The sequence below is a fragment of the Schistocerca nitens genome, chromosome 1 (genome assembly GCF_023898315.1).
Source record: "Schistocerca nitens isolate TAMUIC-IGC-003100 chromosome 1, iqSchNite1.1, whole genome shotgun sequence".
NCBI classification, from domain to species: domain Eukaryota; kingdom Metazoa; phylum Arthropoda; class Insecta; order Orthoptera; family Acrididae; genus Schistocerca; species Schistocerca nitens.
The window spans coordinates 1,150,101,855-1,150,122,844 of record NC_064614.1 but is presented as its reverse complement, the minus strand read 5'-3'; the positions used below and the strand labels follow the sequence as shown (position 1 = coordinate 1,150,122,844).

Below are 20,990 nucleotides of genomic sequence, written 5' to 3'. Positions count from 1 at the left end.
TGTTTCCCTGGCTTCTCTGCAGTGGTTGTATGTGTGGCAGATTCTAATTTGGTGGGTTGGGCCATTCCATGACAATGCGCTTATTTACACAGCTTTGAGGAGAATTTCGTCTAATTTCCTCGACAATTAATTTGCTGGCAGTCTTTTTGCCTCTTTTATTCATGTGCATAACATGAGTTGTGTACAAGTTCACTACAGATTGTTCTAATAGATCGTGTCTCTGAGGAATATTAACGATAATTATTTTATTGTTAATCAGATCACCGAGTGCCACTTTCATGTGCTTGATAGTCATTTGCTTTATTTTTTGCTACATCATGTCAACGTCCCACGATTACGACACAATCACTTGATGAAAAACACTAACTATTTTGCACACATGGCTTGACACAGCAGAAAGACAGACAGAGGTGCTCCAAGTTGAATGTGGGCCACAGTTGTAAAGTCATCCTGGATACTCGCAATGTTTTGCGCTGTTCCACGACCATGTTTGTCTCTGTATGTTATAATCCGTCCCTTGTTGTGTTTCTGATTCACCTCGCTTCTTCTATTGTTTTCTTTGGGCAGTTCTTCCATACACTTTCACGGATTTCACTCTTGTTGTCTTGGACAGTTTGTTTGCATTCACTTAGGTTAGTGCACGAGGTTAGGGCTTGTTTTTTGAACTTATTATCGGCAATTTTTTTTTTGCTGTTTGGGATGTTGCTCTCTATTTGCGCAGATTTTAATGCTGCATCTTCCACTATTTCATCAAGAATCTGATACCTGTTTTCAGTAATACAGCCAGAAAGCTTTCTTTTGTTTTCAATTTAGACCTACAGTTGTTGAGCAGGCACTGTTGATCTATTTTGTTCACCTTTTTATTTGGTATAGAAACCTCAGCCTTTAGATACTGAATTTCACTTATTAAGCCCTCAACTAATGATGAAAATTCGCACTTACAATCACAATTATTCGCATTTGTTATTGTACCTGTGGTTTTGCGGCAGTATTGAATACAGTTCCAGCCTGTGATGAATTCATTGCTTTCTTTCACTGAGGGATCAATTCCAGCACATCGAAAATGTCATGTCATACACCTGATGCCGGTTTTCAACAGTTTTTCACATTTTCTACACTTTTCATCATCTAGATTAGGGTTTTTATGTGGACTAAGAAGTGTTGCACTTCTACTTGCCGCCATTTTTGGTAAGGTCTCTTTCTCTGTTGTGGGAGGATTCAAAAACCTCAGAACTTGTTCTTGCAATGGTGTTCAGCAGCTGAAGACTTGAAATAAAAAAAGCTTTACGTGCCAAAATCATGACTTTGAGGAAAATAAGTTTTAAGTATATTGGGTAATTAATGGCTGTAGTTGCACTATTAACTTGTTTTATTTGGAAGTTAAACGTAGTATGGATCTAGTTTCCAAAGAAAATTACAAACATTGTATTGTAATAGTATGAAAAACTTACTGAAATTGGAAATGCAACAGAAAGCTCTATGGGTTATAGTTCAATACTCAGCAAAAAATAGTAAAAGTTCATTCTCCTTTTGTAAAACTGTATGTGGTAATTATTTGCCAGGTACTGCATCATTTCAATCATATCTTTTTTCTTTTCTCCGCAGGTGTGGCTTGTCGCATTCATGGCAGGTAGCTGCATTTCCTTGATGTCCTGTACTTGTACACCTTTTCTCAAAATAGGGATATCTTTCCAGTCCTCAGTTCAATTTAAGCTTCTCCTGGCATTAACTATATGAGGCTATGTTTGTCTAGCCATAGCCACCATACTTCGGATATTTTTAGATTTCCTGTATTTATATTACCATGTACTTTTTAAATGGCAGTTCCGCCATTTACTTTATACATCGTTTATTCTACTGTAAAATTGCTTTCTCGAGATCTGGGAAGTCAGATGCATTCATGATGCTGACGATAAATGACTTTATTTGCCTTGACTGCTGTATCATGTCCTTTACATCTTCTAGAACAATACGTTTGGTAACTCAAAAATAGTCTCTCCAGTTATGGTGTAGTTTAGCGATAACTAATGAAACTTATCGTCTGTGCTGGATGACTTTTTGCTGGAATACATTTATTGCCTGAATTTACATATTCATTCTCCCCATTTTTCAGCTTTCTCCTCATTGCTGCCCCAGTATCTTCTTCTTTAATTAGCCGATTCTTCCATTCAAACTGTTACAAACATCTGCTGCCTCCGCCATTTTATCTCACACTGAGGAGCAATTGCGCAGAACAAAGAGCCTGATACCTGTATGCCATTTGTTGATTGTATATGGTACTATATTTTCATTGATGGCAGTTTGAGCCTTTTATATGTTATTGGATTTAGCATGTAGATCCCATTAACACAAAACTTAAAAAATCCTTTTTATGGCACTTAGAGTCTTTTTTTATTGAAAATCTTCAATTGCTGATCTGCGTGACAATACTTTGCTGTGGTCTAGGCCCAGTCTGTGTGCTCTGGCTGCTTTCCCATGATATCACTGCAGTTCTGTTTGTATGAATCATGAAAACCATGGAAGCCTTTTCCTATGCTTTCTAAGCTTTTAGCCAAATATGAACATGAACAGACTTTTTAAATGAAAGTTCCACTATCTGACTTTGTACTCATGATTTTGGCTAATTTCGAGTAGCACAATGTCAGGTATGATGAGACTTCTATAAATGTAGTCATCGTTGAAATATACTAAACTTCGTTATATAATTGTACAGTAGAATAAGCGATCTGTAGAGTCAAATGGCAGAGCTTTCATTTAAAAAGTATTACATGATTGTTCCTTCAAACCATTGTAAAACTATCTTAAGACTTTATTATCGCAAGGAAACATTTCACTCTAACTAATGTTTCATTTTCTCTGTTTTCACTAAAAAAAAATGGCTCTGAGCACTATGGGACTTAACATCTGTGGTCATCAGTCCCCTAGAACTTAGAACTACTTAAACCTAACCAACCTAAGGATTACAACTTCATAATAAATTCAGTTGGGAAGAGCACACCACAGAACTGCAGAAACGCCTTAACAAATCTGTATTTGCAATTCGAGTGTTAGCAGACGTAGGCGACATAAAAATGAAAAAGCTTGCATACTTTGCCTACTTTCATTCCATAATGTCATATGGTATAATATTTTGGGGTAACTCTTCAAGTCAAATAAAAGTTTTCAGAGTCCAAAAGTGTGTAATACGTATTATTTGTGGAGTAAATTCACGGACGTCCTGTAAAAACCTCTTCAAAGAACTGGGTATACTAACTACTGCCTCTCAGTATATTTACTCATTAATGAAATTTGTCCTAAATAATATATCTCTTTTTCCAACAAACAGCTCAGTTCATACATACAATACCAGGAACAAAAATGATCTGCACAAGGACTTAAAAGCACTTACTTTAGTTCAAAAAGGGGTCCACTACTCAGGAACACTCATCTTCAATAATTTGCCAGTAAACATAAAAATTTTTTTTACAAATAAAGATCAGTTTAAAAGGAGCCTGAAAGACTTACTAGTGGCCAACTCCTTCTACTCCATTGACGAATTTTTTAATAGAAACAAATGATGTATTGTATATATTCATACTATTAGTATTGTTATTTCAGCTTTTTTTAAAAAAAGACATGTTCCACATCCACGAGGATCTCCTCAGCACGGATCTATGGAACATAAACTAATCTAATCTAATCTAATCTAATCTAATCTAATCACACACATCCATGCCCAAGGCACGATTCGAACCTGCGACCGTAGCAGTCGCGCGGTTCAGGACTGAGAGCCTAGAACCGCTAGACCACCGCGACCGGCGTTTTCACTTCCATCTCTTTTTTTGTCTCTCCATGTATGTAAAATATCTGCTTGCTATTCTACATTGGCGTTTGTGGCAACTCAGAAGTTTTTATTACACAAAAACACGAAAATCGCTTGTATACTTAAGATTAGACATTAGGATGCCGTACATTTATGTCTGGTGCTCTTGAGTACATAGTCACTTTTGCTTATATTTTTAAGACATAACACTACTACTATTCGCACTCAGGTAACCAAAGCCATCGGATACTGATATTCACATACACAGATGGCGGGAGTATCGCATATACAAGGCACACGACGAATGTATCCTTTAGGACAGCGCAGCAAAAATTGGCATTAACGGGCTATGGTAGGACATGACCGACGCAAGTGTCTTTCCTAACAGCACGACATTGCCTGCAGCGCCTCTCCTGGCCTTATGACCATATCGATTGGTCCCTAGACGACTGGTAAATGGTAGCCTTGTCAGATAAGTTCATATTTCAGTTGGTAAGAGCTGATGGTAGGGTTCGAGTGTGGTACAGACGCCACGAATCCATGGACCCAAGTTATTAACAAGGCACTGTGCAAGCTGGTGGTGGCTCCATAATGGTGTGGACTGTGTTTACATGGAATGGACTGGGTCCTCTGGTCCAACTGAAGCGATTCTTGACTGGAAGTGGTATTTACGGCTACATGGAGACCATTTGCAGCCATTCATGGACTTCATGTTCCCAAACAACGATCGACGTTTTATGGATAACAATGCACCATGTCACCAGGTCACAATTACATGACAGAGAGGTAAGTTCATCCATAAAATCCTGCACCAGCAACTTGAAACTGGAGATACTGGATTTCTAGCAGTTAATGCAGCCACCGTACATGATGGCTGGAAGTGGTCATCACGAGAATGTACAGTGGCAAGAAGACCACATTCCGGATGGCCATGTGGCACTATTGAGAGGGAAGACCATCTGGTTCAGTGTATGGCTCTGGCACATTTTACTTCATCTGCAACAGCAATTTGAACAGCAGATGGCACCACAGTGACAACGAACTGTTACAAAGTGGTTAATTCAAGGGCAGCTCCAAGCCAGACTCCCTGTAGCATGCTTTCCCCTGTATTTTCCACAGAAGTGCTAGGACACAAACTAGCAATATCCTTAACATTAAGGTCAAAATATTACTCTACTTGATATATGTCTACCATATTTTTTGTCTCCTGAATTCCTTTGTTTCTGAACACTACTTTCAGCTGTTACATCTGTGTAATAAATGGTCTCTGGCAAATTCTGACATGATTGGTCAAAGCGGACGGGTTGTATCTTGCTCTTCAGTAGACCCCAGAATTTAGACACAAGTACTACCTTACAACTTATTGAACTTTTAGAACACGGAAATGGATAAATCGGAAGTAACACATGCAACATCCAAAGATAATCGTAACAAATTTTAGTTAATAAAATAATATCGCTGTTCATCTGCACAATATTTGTAAACATATAGCATCATTAGAGTGGAACTGTCAAACTGCTGTCACATTGTAATTAACATTTAATTTCTACATCTTGACAACATTTACAATCCTATTAAAGCTGTGACAGTTACAAAACAGTCCACTAATGACGCAATATGGATGTCACATCAATCTAGACGTGAGAACAAGACATCTACTTTAATATGAATGACATTGGCATCTTTACCTGTTCTCATCAAAATCATAATTGCAGATCTTGAAAATGACGACTAAGCTAAAACAGTCTATCGTAAATAAAGATTACTTGTTGTAAGCAGCTATTTGATGTATCTACTCTAACAATCATGTCGTTATCAGACATATATTACGGTGCTGGCCCTAACGAAGAAAAATATCTATCTACACCTAATGAGAAAAGTTCTGTACACATCATTAGGCAACAAAACTGCTAAACCATTGAAACTTCCTGGCAGATTAAAACTGTGTGCCGGACCGAGACTCAAACTCGGGACCTTTGCCTTTCGCAGGCAAGTGCTCTACCAACTGAGCTACCCAAGCACGACTCACAGCTTTACTTCTGCCAGTACCTCGTCTCCTACCTTCCAAACTTAACAGAAGCTAAAGTTAATGTGAATCACTTTACAGGTTGTTATGTTAGTAGTTTAAAGCAAGGACTTTGGGAAAGTAACGGGGTGATCAAATTAGTAATACGCAAATATCAAATTTTAATTTTTATTTATATTTTTGCTTTATTCAGTATATATTCACATGTCATACATTCACAAATGTAATTAGCTCCCTCAATCTCTACCCCATACCAGAATAATTACCCTGTGTAGTAGCAGTTGTTTTCTTTGTACATGCCTTTACTATCACCTGAAAGTATGCAGAAAAAATGTGTCATATTAACTGTGACTTGTGCATCTCTTCACAGTCGATGGTAGAGGCTAGCTAACGTACTTTGCTGAATACATTGACTTGTTCACCAAAGAAACAACAAACAGAATTAATAAGTCTGTCATAAAAATGGTTGGAATTTAAGGTAAGTCTCACTGGATCAGAAGGAAAGACTTTTTCTGTACGACGCACTATTTCAAACACTGCTACAGATGGGTGAACCAAATAACCTCTGTCAACCTTCTAGTAATGGTAACTGGTTTGACACAGGAATCTTTCAGTAAGTGTGATCATCTGGGCACACTTGGGATCAGAGAAGGAACAGAAGAAGCGATAGCATAGAATACCTCACGTCTCATATATATGAATTGTATCTTTATCTTCAGTCGAGTTGTATAGCTTAATTGCAGTACGGGATACAAATTTAACATATGTCGATTTCTTCCTTTTCGTTAGCATTAGTATCCTGATGTTCAGATGAGCTATATAGGTCAACTGAAGTACGAGATACAAATTTTACATGTATTGCTTCTTTCATCTCCGCTACCACTGACAGTCTGTTCTTACATAGATAGTAGTACTACTGGTGGCGGAAAGATCTACGTACATAATATTTGTATCCCATACTTCAATTGACCTATATATATATACCGCTAACGAAAACGAGGAAATCGATGTACGTTACATTGTACCTCACTTGAACTACGCAAAGGTGCAAGAAGACGACACACACAAATTTTGTATCCCATAATTCAGTATGAGGTAATTTCATATATTTTTTTTTTGCTAATACTATCGACTAAAAGTTATAGTCTTGCTAGCGACGACAAGGAAACCAAGAGCAGTGAAATTTGTATCCCATTATTTATCGGAGTCATATAGGTCAACTGAAGAATATAAAAGTAGTGCTAGCGAATGGGAAATAACGACATTTATTACATGCGCATTCCGTACTTCAATTGACCTATGTACCACAATTGAAGAATAGGATACTAGTGATACAGAATAATGCTTGCCCACGTACCACTGTCATAACCCAACATGCTCTACAGAGTGTCGACATGTCACCTTGCCCTGCTCAATCACCAGATCTGTCTCCAATCAAACACATATGGAACATCATCAGACAACAACTCCAACACCATCCACACACAGCATCAACTGTTCCTATACTGCAAGACCAAGTGTAACAGGCATGGAACTCCAACCCACAAGCTGACATCCTGCACCTGTACAACATGATGCATGCATGTTTTCACCCAGCATTCTGGTGGTTATACCATTTATTAATGTACTAGCATTCCACATTTGCAATGGCTTATCTCACACTTACATTAACCTGTGATCTTGCAATGTTTATCACTTAAATATGTTACTTATAAAAGTGCATTCCTGAAGTTTCATTACCCTACATTATCTTTTGGTGTTGTGATTTTTTCCCATCAATGCATTTGAATGTTGTGGGACCTTTTTATTTTTTTATTAACTTGATTGGCCACATTGGACCACTTGAGGCATTCCGTGTTCACTTTCTCTCTGAAGATTTTAATTTTAACTCGTTTATTATCAGATTTGTAAAAAAAATAACAACAGACTTATATCAAGTTAACACAAAGAATAGTAATATATTTTAATAGGTAAACAATTGGTAAAGCAGCTGAAGTTTCACTGGCAAAATATATTAACACTCAGATTGAATGCTTAAATCAATACCATCAAAAAGTTCACATAATAGAATGTATAGTTAACAGTTAAAAAATCAGTAATATTGCTATATGGTCGACAAAGTTATTTAAATAAAATCGAAATAAAAAGACAGTGATGCAAAATAGTACCAGTAACAATAACAATTATAAGGAACAAAATCTGCGTATAAAAGTAAAGCCAAGGAAAGCGAGTATATATATGTCTGCTTGTGTGTGTGTGTGTGTGTGTGTCTGTGTGTGTGTGTGTGTGTGTGTGTGTGTGTGTGTGTGTGTGTGTGTGTGTGTGTACCTGTCCTTTTCCCCTCCCCACTCCACCAAGAGTGTCTTTCCGCCGTCCACCTAACCTTCGTAACCTGTTAGTTCATCCCTATGAAATCCCCAAACCACCTTCCCTACCCTCTGGCTCCTATCCTTGTAACCGCCCCCGGTGTAAAACCTGTCCCATGCACCCTCCCACCACCACCTACTCCAGTCCTGTAACCCGGAAGGTGTACACGATCAAAGGCAGAGCCACATGTGAAAGCACCCACGTGATTTACCAACTGACCTGCCTACACTGTGATGCATTCTATGTGGGAATGACCAGCAACAAACTGTCCATTCACATGAATGGACACAGGCAGACAGTGTTTGTTGGTAATGAGGATAACCCTGTGGCTAAACATGCCTTGGTGCACGGCCAGCACATCTTAGCACAGTGTTACACCGTCCGGGTTATCTGGATACTTCCCACTAACACCAACCTACCCGAACTCCGGAGATGGGAACTTGCTCTTCAATATATCCTCTCTTCCCGTTACCCACCAGGCCTCAATCTCCGCTAATTTCAAGTTGCCGCCACTCATACCTCACCTGTCATTCAACATCATCTTTGCCTCTTCACTTCTGCCTCGACTGACATCTCTGCCCAAACTCTTTGTCTTTAAATATGTCTGCTTGTGTCTGTGTATGTATGTGTGTGTGTGTGTGTGTGTGTGTGTGTGTGTGTGTGTGTGTGTGCGTGTGTGTGTGCGCGCGCGCGCGAGCGCGAGAGTGTATACCCGTCCTTTTTTCCCCCTAAGGTAAGTCTTTCCGCTCCCGGGATTGGAATGACTCCTTACACTCTCCCTTAAAACCCACATCCTTTCGTCTTTCCCTCTCCTTCCCTCTTTCCTGATGAGGCAACAGTTTGTTGCGAAAGCTTGAATTTTGTGTGTGTGTGTATCGACCTGCCAGCACTTTCGTTCGGTAAGTCACATCATATATATATACACAAACTGACATGTCTGTTACACAGTACACCACCTTATTATTATTTTTACATATATTTTTAACTGCCTCATTTATGGGTATCCATGCAACAGCAATTTTGAAGGGTGCTGAGGAAGATAAAATGAGGCAGCTGATACCCCTCTTTTTAGTCAGAGTCTTTTAATGAACAGGAGCATAATCACTTTTTTTGTGCTCTAAAAGGAGCATTTTTCCACTGGTTCCACCATATTCTAATTACTACATGCACAACTGAACTTATTATTTGCAGATAGAACAGACGTTCCCAATTCTTATAGACACTCAAGAAAACTGGCTATTTTACAAAATGTGTTCCTTCCACAAGCAAGAACTAAATGTGCAATCACTTAATTTTAATCATCAAAGCAACTAAATTCAGTTTCTTAAAAGCATTCTGAATGTGTGACTTTATGTGCAGCTGCCATCTATTTTCATTGCTAGAAATCCAGTATCTCCAATTTGAATCAAGACCCCCTCCACTGTACAAAAGTAAAATACCACTGCTAACAATAGTCTCACACAAATGATTCATCACTTGCCAACAAGACACATTAAAGCATGATTTCACTTGCACTTACTGAATCATGCCATGTACATGCATAATCTGTTTTTAGGCGATACTGGCAGTGTATTAAACTGTTTCCGGCAAAAACATTTTCTGTTCATGTCGGCATCTGGCTCCTAGCTGACAGAGCCTTACTTGTGGCACAGCTAACAGCTGATCTGGCTATGACATAGCACCATGAGATAAATGCCAGTTAATAAATACTTATGATTAAAATGATTTTTCTGTACTATCATTAAGAATTCCACATAACAGTACGGCTTTACTTTTCTTGGAAGGGGGGGGGGGGGGGGAGGAGAGGTCCAAGGGGAGGAGATAATTAACTGTTGATGAATTACTCATAAAACCAAAGTGTCAATACACTAACAAACTGTGGAAACAGAATTACCAGGTCCTTTTCATACAGTGGCGTTTCAAATATGTTTATAAACACAGTGTTATTGGCCTTTTGTTGAAATCCCACTAATGAGTACTCTTCTCCTCTCTGTGACAAGTTTCACTTTTAGTACTGCTGATACACACACATAAAAGTAAAAATAGATGACACTAGCCTAGTTTCAGAACTACTAGCTCCTTCCTAGAGGAGAAGCAAGGATAGTTTGGGGAAAGTTAAAAGAAAGGAAGAGACATCACTCAGTCCCCAGGACAAGAGGGACATACCTATAGCTATGACCCTCATCCTCATTATAGTGTGTCTCCATCATCTTGGAGTCTGAGTGACCTGCATTGCCTTTTTAACATTACTCCCAATCTTGTTTCCTACCTGAGGAAGAATGTGACAGTTCTGAAACCTAAGACAGAGTTACAGTGTCATGTACTTTAATTTTTCTGTGTGTAGAACTGTATATCCCCCCCCCCCCCCCCCCCACATGCCTGAAGGTATGGGTACTGGTCAGTAATTCTGTCTCATAATACAACAGTTTTCTTGATTGAATTTTCCTCTTGATGCAATTAACCGCCTTTCTGACATCATCTTTCATTCTGCCTGAGCGTTGCCTGCAATTTTTGCCTGTAATTTATTTTGATATTTGGTAATCATTTTATGTCTTCAGTAATCTTTCTTTCTTTCTTTGGTCTAGGCTTGTTCTAACTACTAATGTGTCCCTCTTCTCCTGGGGTCCAAGACACCTGCTCTTCTCTATTATAAGGGTTACTCAAAATTTTATTTATTATTTTGAAAGAATGATATAAGTAATTAATGTTTTGTCTGTTTTCTGATACATAACTGCAGCCCCGGTACACTGCGAAATCACTACACCATAGTACTTTAGCATGCCACTAGAGGAGTCAAAACCAAATGAATGATGGAGACATGCTGTATCATTCCGTTTTGGCTACTCTAGCAGCATTCTACAGTACAGTGAGGATTTCAGTGTGTACACGGACTGCACATATATATCCAAAAATAGTAAAAAAAATTAATTCCATAAATTTATTTTTGAGGTAATAATTAAAACTTCATGACTAGCTCTCGTAACTTTCACCGATCTATCATCCCTGAGGAAGGAGCAGTATTCTAATGTATCACCTGACTGAACCTTGCACTTAAAGACACCAATTACCTGGTCTGTGCTCCTAACATCACTAGCTCAGGACTAGGGAGGCCTCTTACCACTGTCTAGCAAAACACCTACTTCATACTACCATTTCTTTCCCACATAAATAGTTACAGTGAGGTCAACAACCTAGTTGCTGGACACGTTGCAAGCCACAAAACCTGAGTGCTAACAGCTACTTAAATAAGAACGTCATAAGAATCCGCCCCCCCTCCCCCTCCTCCCTCAGCAATTGCTACCTCAAGCTCTTTAGGAGACAACTTCCCCTTGCAGCACATCATCTGTTTCCATCCCAACACTGTTCTGTCCTTTACCTCTCTAACCTACATTTAGCCACTGCTGCGAAGAGCCATCTGCCTAACCCAGCTACCCTGGCAATCATCCAACGGTTAGTGTTACCACAGCTGCAGATGGGAGACTTCTGTTCTTCGATGTACAAAACTAGAAGTATGTCCAAAAATCCATGATTCAATCCTCAGACCTATTCTGTCAAGTCTTGTTTCTTTCACCTCTGTCAATGATTTGTTAATATGACAAAGGCCAAGTTGCACATTACTCAGAGTTCAAATACCATATCTAGTAGGGGCCTACAGTGTTCAAACCAAACTTTGGTTAGAAGAAAGCTTTGTTTTTAACTAGAAAAAACTACCAAGTTTGTGTGTTTTTTAAGTTTGCCAATCTTCATCATGGAATTTCCATTTCATAACATTTGAGAGAAACTTGTCATTTTGAACTACAAGAAAGGAATGAAAGAAACAGAACCTTCACAAACAAAAGGGTTGTTTTGAATGTAAGCGCCTGTCATCAAAAATAAGACAAATATGTCTACATGGACATGATTAGTTTAAAAATTAGATTACAACAACTGTTTTAGTGTTCTCTTATGGCTCAAATATCAAATTTGTAACACATCTGACTTTTTAATGTGCTATTTCTGACACAAAAGCTGTCCACTGGGGCAGGTAGTTAACAAACACACCAGTACTAACTTCTGCATTGATACATATTTAGGATTATTACGATTTGTTCTTTAAAATTAATTCTTGATGCAGCATAAGCAAATTTATATTATCTCTGCATTATCTCTCTCTCTCTCTCTCTCTCTCTCTCTCTCTCTCTCTCTCTCTCTCCCTCCCCCTTTCTTCTCTGCAGTGTCTAAACTTGTTCATTATCTACATCACTCTTTATCATGCAGCATGTATCAGTATGTGTCTTCTGTCTCTTATCTGACATGAGTGACAATATTCTGTAATGGTCTGCATTATCAATTCAGCCTCATTATTGAAGCTATTCATAATACCATATGGTAATATGGTAAATTAATAACACATGCCTACATGCGCGCGCGCACACACACACACACACACACACACACACACACACACACACACACACACACACACACACTGGTGCATGCATACAGGGAAAAATGTTATCCATTGTAGCGAGATGCACATGCTCTAACATTTCTCTCCATAAGGATAGCACTTTCAGTTGAACCATCTTCAGAATACATAAATTTTCTTCTGGTGCACTGTTTCTATGTTGGTTTCATAACAGGATGCATCTGTAAAAATAAAAATCAGCTACTTTTAGTTGACATATCTATCAAACTTGAGAGGTGTAATTCAAATGAGGTAATGGTATATGGAGCAAATTGTTAAAAAAAAAGGGGGGGGGGTCAGATGGAGGTATTGGGGCAAAGATTCCACTTAGTACTTTGACCATTTCCTGGAACATGAACACATCGAACAATTGTACAAACTCATCTAACTAAGAAAGCAACTTGGTTTGGCCACTATCAGATGCTACAGAATGAAGAAAATGAGCCAGCACATACAAGCAATGCCTCCAATGGTACAATGAAATTTACCAAGTGGGTGAGATAACCATTGAAGCTACATGGAGCCCAAATACTTTCACAAGAAAGTGCAGGACTAGATGGAATTAACACAAAGTTACTAAAATATGGAGGACCAACTATATTACTGTGATACGACAAATCATAGGAAAAAAATGAAAGAGTTTAATATGGAAATATAGTTGACGTACTTTATGCATTATTTTAGAAAAATGAGGCTACCTAAAGCACTTACTACAAGTTATCTGCATCAAGAAACAATCATCATAACCTGAGTAATGGGTTTTAAAGGAAAAGCCCTGTATATTTCATAACTGGACTAAACGGTATGTTTTATATCAAGCATGGTAACTTGTTAGACTGTGACTTAAGAATGCAGAACAAACTGAATAAACATTGGATGATATGCGGTACAACACACAGAAATAAAATTTTGTTATGTAATGGCTATATCCATTTTAACATAGGGATCAAAGTTATGGACACCATGAAAGCACGAAAAAATTCATATGCAAGTCAATGAAATGAAATTTATGAGATGCACAAAAAAGTGTCAGTCTGAGGAATTATAGAAGCAATCAATATGTGGAAGTTGAGTCGGGAATGTATGCAGTTAATGAATTAATAAAACTGGAGTGTAAAATGGCTAGAACAAATGTATAGAATTGCAGAAAGAAGATTAATCAAATAAGTATTGAACACACACACACACGCACACGCACACGCACACGCACACGCACACGCACACACGCACACGCGCGCGCACTCGCACCACCACCACCACTACTAATAATAATTATTGTAAAACAATTTTAAGGCATTGAATGAACAGTAGCTTTAGCTCCTTATATTGTGCATACTACCTGTTCACAAATGCTACTTCATCTGCATGTAAATCAATAGTGTAGTAAGCCACTATTCATACAAGCCATAGATTCTATTCATGATTCCATAGTATATGCATAAAATTGCTATGAAGCAGATCCTATCATAAATAACTATTAATTACTTTGTGTTTAGTTTGCTAAATACTGTTAAGAACAAAGAAATGTTTACTATGGAACAAGAACATTAGCCTCCTTTCCATTCATTCATGTGTTCTAAGGATAATGGATAAGTTAAAGTATAAATAAACAAAAGACAAGCATGTGCTAAAAACTTTATCTGTACACTGTATTAACAACAAACTATCACTACACTGCTTACTGCTATTTGTGACCTCATGGTGTACAAGTGCTTAAAGACAGCAGTATATTCAACTTGTGCGATGCTGAAGTTAGAATATTATTTAATACACAGGAACTGTATGATATTGTGTATGGAACTGAAACACTAGAAAACTGCAAAACTATGGAAAAAATAAGAAATGGTAACAACAGGGTGCCAAGGAGAAACATTACATAGCAAGAACACAGAAAAAGGTAAAGTCATATGTACTGTGTTGTGAAACTTCAAAACCTATGTATGACAAAGCAATTCACAAAAGAAATGCTTCTTAAAGAATTCAGCAGTTGCTTCAAGAAGTTTTTAATTTCAAGCACAATAAAAGTACAAACATAGGTAGTAACACAAGTGCATTGCAGAATTGTCTCCAGTTAGAAAAGATGTCAGGTACTATGATTATACCCAAGATACCGTCTATTTTGCCACATGAATTCAAATCTTTTCCTCCAGCGTGTGACATGCCCAGTGGTGAGAAGAATATGGAAAATCTAATTTCAATTCTCGTTGCCTTTCAGTTCATTTTAACACAAATAAAATAACAGATCTAATTTGTAATAATTCTGGTGGACATTGACATTTTGAAAGAGAGTGCAAGAAGCTTAAGAAGGCTATATGCAAGAAAAACAATCAAAAAGAAGAGGAATGCTACTTTAAAAATAAAAATCAAATTCACAAACCAAAATCAAGATCTTTCAAGCCCTGCCCTCACTGCAAAAGGACAAACCACAATGAAGCATATTGTTATTTTAAGAACAAGCACAACACAAAAATACCATTTTTAACTTTTGGAGGCATTAAAGAAGATCTATTCATTCAAGAAAAGAAGACACACTACAACAGTGAAGACACTGCATGTATTTCCTATGAATGTAACAAAGAAAAGATTTCACAAGAAGCCAATGAAAAAGAAGATATAGTCATGGCTGCTGACGGTGCATGTACAGGACATGTGTAATGAAGTAGACAAGTTAGCAAATGTGAAATAGTCCTGAGACTGGTTTGATGCAGCTCTCCATACTACCCTATCCTGTGCAAGCTTCTTCATCTCCCAGTACTTACTGCATCCTACATCCTTCTGAATCTGCTTAGTGTATTCATCTCTTGGTCTCCCTCTAGGAGTTTTACCCTCCACGCTGCCCTCCAATGCTAAATTTGTGATCCCTTGATGCCTCAGAACATGTCCTACCAACCAGTCCCTTCTTCTTGGCAAGTTGTACCACGAACTCCTCCTCTCCCCAATTCTATTCAATACCTCCTCATTAGTTATGTGATCTACCCAACAATCTTCAGCATTCTTCTGTAGCACCACATTTCGAAAGCTTCTATTCTCTTCTTCTCCAAACTGTTTAACGTCCATGTTTCACTTCCATACATGGCTACACTTCATACAAATACTTTCAGAAATGACTTCCTGACACTTAAATGTATAATCGATGTTAACAAATTTCTCTTCTTCAGAAACGCTTTCCTTGCCGTTGCCAGTCTACATTTTATATCTTCTCTACTTTGGCCGTCATCAGTTATTTTGCTCCCCAAATAGCAAAACTCCTTTACTACTTTAAGTGTATCATTTCCTAATCTAATTCCCTCAGAATCACCCGACTTAATTCGACCATATTCCATTATCCTCGTTTTACTTTTGTTGTTCATCTTATATCCTCCTTTCAAGACACAGTCCATTCCATTCAACTGCTCTTCCAAGTCCTTTGCTGTCTCTGACAGAATTAAAATGTCATCGGCAAATCTCAAAGTTTTTATTTCTTCTCCATGAATTTTAATACCTACTCCAAATTTTCCTTTTGTTTCCTTTACTGCTTGCTCAACATACAGATTGAATAACATCGGAGAGAGGCTACAACCCTGTCTCGCTCCCTTCCGTACCACTGCTTCCCTTTCATGCCCCTCGACTCATAACTGCCATCTGGTTTCTGTTCAAATTATAAATAGCCTTTCGATCCCTCCATTTTACCCCTGTCACCTTTACAATTTGAAAGAGAGTATTCCAGTCAACATTGTACCAGCTTTCTCTGAGTCTACAGATGCCAGAAACATATGTTTGCCTTTCCTTAATCTTTCTTCTAAGATAAGTCGTAAGGTCAGTATTGCCCCACGTATTCCAATATTTCTACATAATCCAAGCTGAGCTTCCCCGAGTTTGGCTTCTACCACTTTTTCCATTCGTCTGTAAAGAATTCGTGTTAGTATTTTGCAGCTGTGACTTATTAACTGAGGATATTTTGCCTGTCTCATACATCTTGCTCACCAGATGGTAGAGTTTTCTCCCAAGGTCGTCAGTAGTTCTAATGGAATGTTGTCTACTCCAGGGGCCTTATTTCGATTCGGGTCTTTCAGTGTTCTGTCAAACTCTTCACGCAGTATCGTATCTTCCATTTCATCCTCATCTACATCCTCTTCCATTTCCATAATATTGTCCTCAAGCACATCGTCCTTGTATAGACCCTCTATACACTCCTTCCACCTTCCTGCTTTCCCTTCTTTGCTTAGAACTGGGTTTCCATCTGAGCTCTTGATATTCATACAAGTGGTTCTCTTCTCTCCAAAGGTCTCTTTAATTTTCCTGTAGGCAGTATCTATCTTACCCCTAGTGAGATAAGCCTCTACATCCTTACATTTGTCCTCTAGCCATGCCTGCTTAGCCATTTTGCACTTCCTGTCAATCTCATTTTTTGAGACGTTTGTATTCCTTTTTGCCTGCTTCATTTACTGCATTTTTATATTTTCTCCTTTCATCAATTAAATTCAGTATTTCTTCTGTCACCCAAGGATTTCTACTAGCCCTCGTCTTTTTACCTACTTGATCCTCTGCTGCCTTCACTACTTCATCCCTCAAAGCTACCCATTCTTCTTCTACTGTATTTCTTTCCCCCATTCCTGTCAATTGTTCCCTTATGCTCTCCCTGAAACTCTGTACAACCTCTGGTTTAGTCAGTTTATCAGGTCCCATCTCCTTAAATTCCCACCTTTTGCAGTTTCTTCAGTTTTAATCTACAGTTCATAACCAATAGATTGCGGTCAGAGTCCACATCTGCCCCTGGAAATGTCTTACAATTTAAAACCTGGTTCCTAAATCTCTGTCTTACCATTATATAATCTATCTGAAACCTGTCAGTAGTATCTCCAGGCTTCTTCCATGTATACAATCTTCTTTTATGATTCTTGAACCAAGTGTTAGCTATGATTAAGTTATGCTCTGTGCAAAATTCTACCATGTGACTTCCTCTTTCATTTCTTCCCCCCAATCCATATTCACCTACTACGTTTCCTTCTCTTCCTTTTCCTACTATCGAATTCCAGTCACCCATGACTATTAAATTTTCGTCTCCCTTCACTATCTGAATAATTTGTTTTATCTCATCATGCATTTCTTCAATTTCTTCGTCATCTGCAGAGCTAGTTGGCATAACACATAGATGAACACATTAAATTTCTATATTGTGAAGCCATAGGAAGCCTTCTGTGGTTGTCACGTAAAACTGGACTAGATCTTGGATTTACAGTTAATTATGAGATTTGCTTCACAGAAGATCTTAAGAAACAGGGTTACCAAAATGTAAAAAGAACTCTGAGATACCAACAAGATTCCAAGAACTATAGCCTTTTCCATACAAAGAAAGAAGATGAATGTGACACTATTCATCAAAATGTCTTTTGTGATGCTGATTATGCACAGGATTTATGAGAAGAGTACACCTACACACATTGTTCTTTATAATGGTGCCCCCATTAATTGGTGTTCCAAGAAGCAAAGTGCAACAGCTACACCAACAACTGAAGCAGAATATGTTTCAGAAGCAGAATATGTTTCAGAAGAAGAATATGTTTCAGAAGAAGAATATGTTTCAGAAGAAGAATATGTTTCAGAAGAAGAATATGTTTCAGAAGAAGAATATGTTTCAGAAGAAGAATATGTTTCAGAAGCAGAATGCACAAAAGAAATAAAATACATCAATACCCTACTACAAGCCTTAGCCAGAGGAGAAATGAAGATGCATCTTCATGCAGATAATCAAAGGGCTATCCACATGATCACATCAGGTCATTAATTAGATGTAGCAAACACATAGATGTGAAATTTCACTATGTTTGTGAACAGTATAGAGAAGGGTTGTTTGGAATAAATTATCATAGCACAGAACAACAATTAGCAGACATGATGACCAAAGCTCTGCAATGGTCACAGTCTGAGAAATTTAGAAATGCTATTATGAAACCGTTACTATTATTCATTTTTTTGGAAAAATATTGACAATTGTTTACTGTGTGATTGATTAAAATTGTGAAACTTACGATTTAGATTAGTTTAGATTTACTTTCAATCCAATTGATCCGTAGTGAGGATATCCTCCAGGATGTAGAACATGTCAGAAAAACAATAATACATGACAAATATTTACAACTCAAACAAATAAGCTAATGTACCATTCCACAGGTCCCAAGTGGAATGATCATCTTGTTTTTTTAATGAACACTATATGAAAGAATCATTTTACAAACACTAATGCACTGGATTTAAAATAAAAAACGTTTTTTATTTTTTATTCATAAGGTAATAGACATGTAATAGAACTACTTTAATACTTATTTACAATGAACACATTACTGCACTGAAATGGTAGTTTTACTTCACACACACACACACACACACACTTATTTACAGTGAACACATTATGATGTAACTTATCAAACGAAAGCATTGGCATGTTGATAGACACACAAACAAACACAAACACAAACATACACACAAAATTCAAGCTTTCACAACCAACAGTTGCTTCATCAGGAAAGAGGGAAGGAGAGGAAAAGACGAAAGGATGTGGGTTTTAAGGGAGAGGGTGAGGAGTCATTCCAATCCCGGGAGCAGAAAGACTTACCTTAGGGGGAAAAAAGGACAGGTACAATGTCTGCTTGTGGCTGTGTATGTGTGGATGGACATGTGTGTGTGTGCGCGAGTGTATATCTGTCCTTTTTTCCCCCTAAGGTAAGTCTTTCCGCTCCCGCGATTGGAATGACTCCTCACCCTCTCCCTTAAAACCCATATCCTTTCGTCTTTCCCTCTCCTTCCCTCTTTCCTGATGAAGCAACCGTTGGTTGTGAAAGCTTGAATTTTGTGTGTATGTTTGTGTGTCTATCAACATGCCAGCACTTTTGTTTGGCAAGTTACATCATCTTTGTTTTTAGATATATTTTTCCCACGTGGAATGTTTCCCTTTATATATCAGTTGGTTCTAATGAGAAATTTATCAATGGGGTAGAAGGAGTTTGCCACCAATAAAACCTGTAGGCTTCTCTTAAACTGAATTTCACTGGTTGTTAAGCTGGCAAGTTATTGAAAATGTGTGTTCCTGAATAATGCATACCTTTTTGTGAAGATTATTCTTATTTCTAGTACTGATTCCATTAATTGAGCTGTTGGTTTGAAAAAGTGATATATTTTTAATGACAAATTTAATTAAGGAATAAATATATTGGGAAGCAGTAGTTAGTATCCCTAGTTCCCTACACAGGCTTCTGCAGGATGTTCTTGAGTTCACACCACATTCTTACTGCATGTTTCTGTGCCCGGATAGCTTTAGCTTGGTTTGATGAATTACTCCAAAAAATAATACCATATGACATTATGGAATGAAAGTAAGCATAGTATGCCAGCTTTTTCATTTTTATATCCCCTTGCATTGCAAATAGAAATTTGTTAAGACGCTTCAGCAGTTCTGTGGTGTGCTCCTACTAGTTGCATGTATTATCAAGCTGTAATCCCAAGAATTTAACACTGTCCACTTCTTCCATCTGCTTGTCATCGTATGTTAGTCACATACTCGTGGGGCACCCCTTACAAGCTGTGAACTGCATGTAGTGTGTTTTTTCAAAGTTTAGTGACAAAGAATTGGCTAGGAACCAGTAATTAATGTCCACAAATATTTTATTAGCCAATCTTTCTAAGACTACACTTGATTTGCTATTTATTGCACTGTTCATATCATCGGCAAACAAAGCAAATTTGGCATGTGGTAATGTTACATATGAAAGGTCATTGATATACACAAGAAAAAGTAAGGGCCCTAAGATGGAACCTTGTGGGACCACACATGTAATTAGTTCCCAGCTGGATGATGCCCGATAGCTTAATACATGTCTCTTTCCTAATAACACCCTTTGCTTCCTGCCAGAGATATAAGATTTAAACCATTTTGCACCATTTCCTGTTACACCATAATATTCTAATTTACTTAAAAGGATAATGTGATTTACACAGTCAAATGCCTTTGACAGATCACAAAATATACCAGTTGCCTACAGTTCTTTGTCTAATGAATTAAGTACATTTTCACTGTGTAGATGGCCTTCTCAATATCAGAACCCTTTAGGGGGATGGTTATAAGGGCGATAGTACATTACTTTTTCTAAAATTTTTGAGAATGCTGGCAAAAGGGAAATTTGACGCTATTTCTTTATCTCCCTTCTTAAACAGTGGCTTAGCTACGGCATATTTCAACCATTCAGGAAATATTCCACTGATAAACAACTGGTTACACAGATAGCTTAATATGTTACTTAACTCAGAATCACATTCTTTAATTAACTTTGTTGATATTTCATCATACCAACAAGATGTTTTTGATTTTAAAGATT

At 37.8% G+C, this 20,990-nt stretch overlaps 1 protein-coding gene across 1 annotated transcript in view; it reads right to left on the bottom strand.

Annotated features, from left to right (window-relative positions):
- Window positions 1-10,552: 10,552 nt before the first annotated feature.
- LOC126199949 (filamin-A-interacting protein 1-like) overlaps window positions 10,553-20,990 on the bottom strand; it is a 197,677-nt gene continuing 187,239 nt past the window's right edge. Inside the window, exon 10 of the mRNA XM_049936669.1 lies at window positions 10,553-12,824. Coding sequence (XP_049792626.1) covers window positions 12,809-12,824 — 16 coding nt within the window. The 3' untranslated portion in view covers window positions 10,553-12,808. The remainder of the gene's footprint in view (window positions 12,825-20,990) is intronic.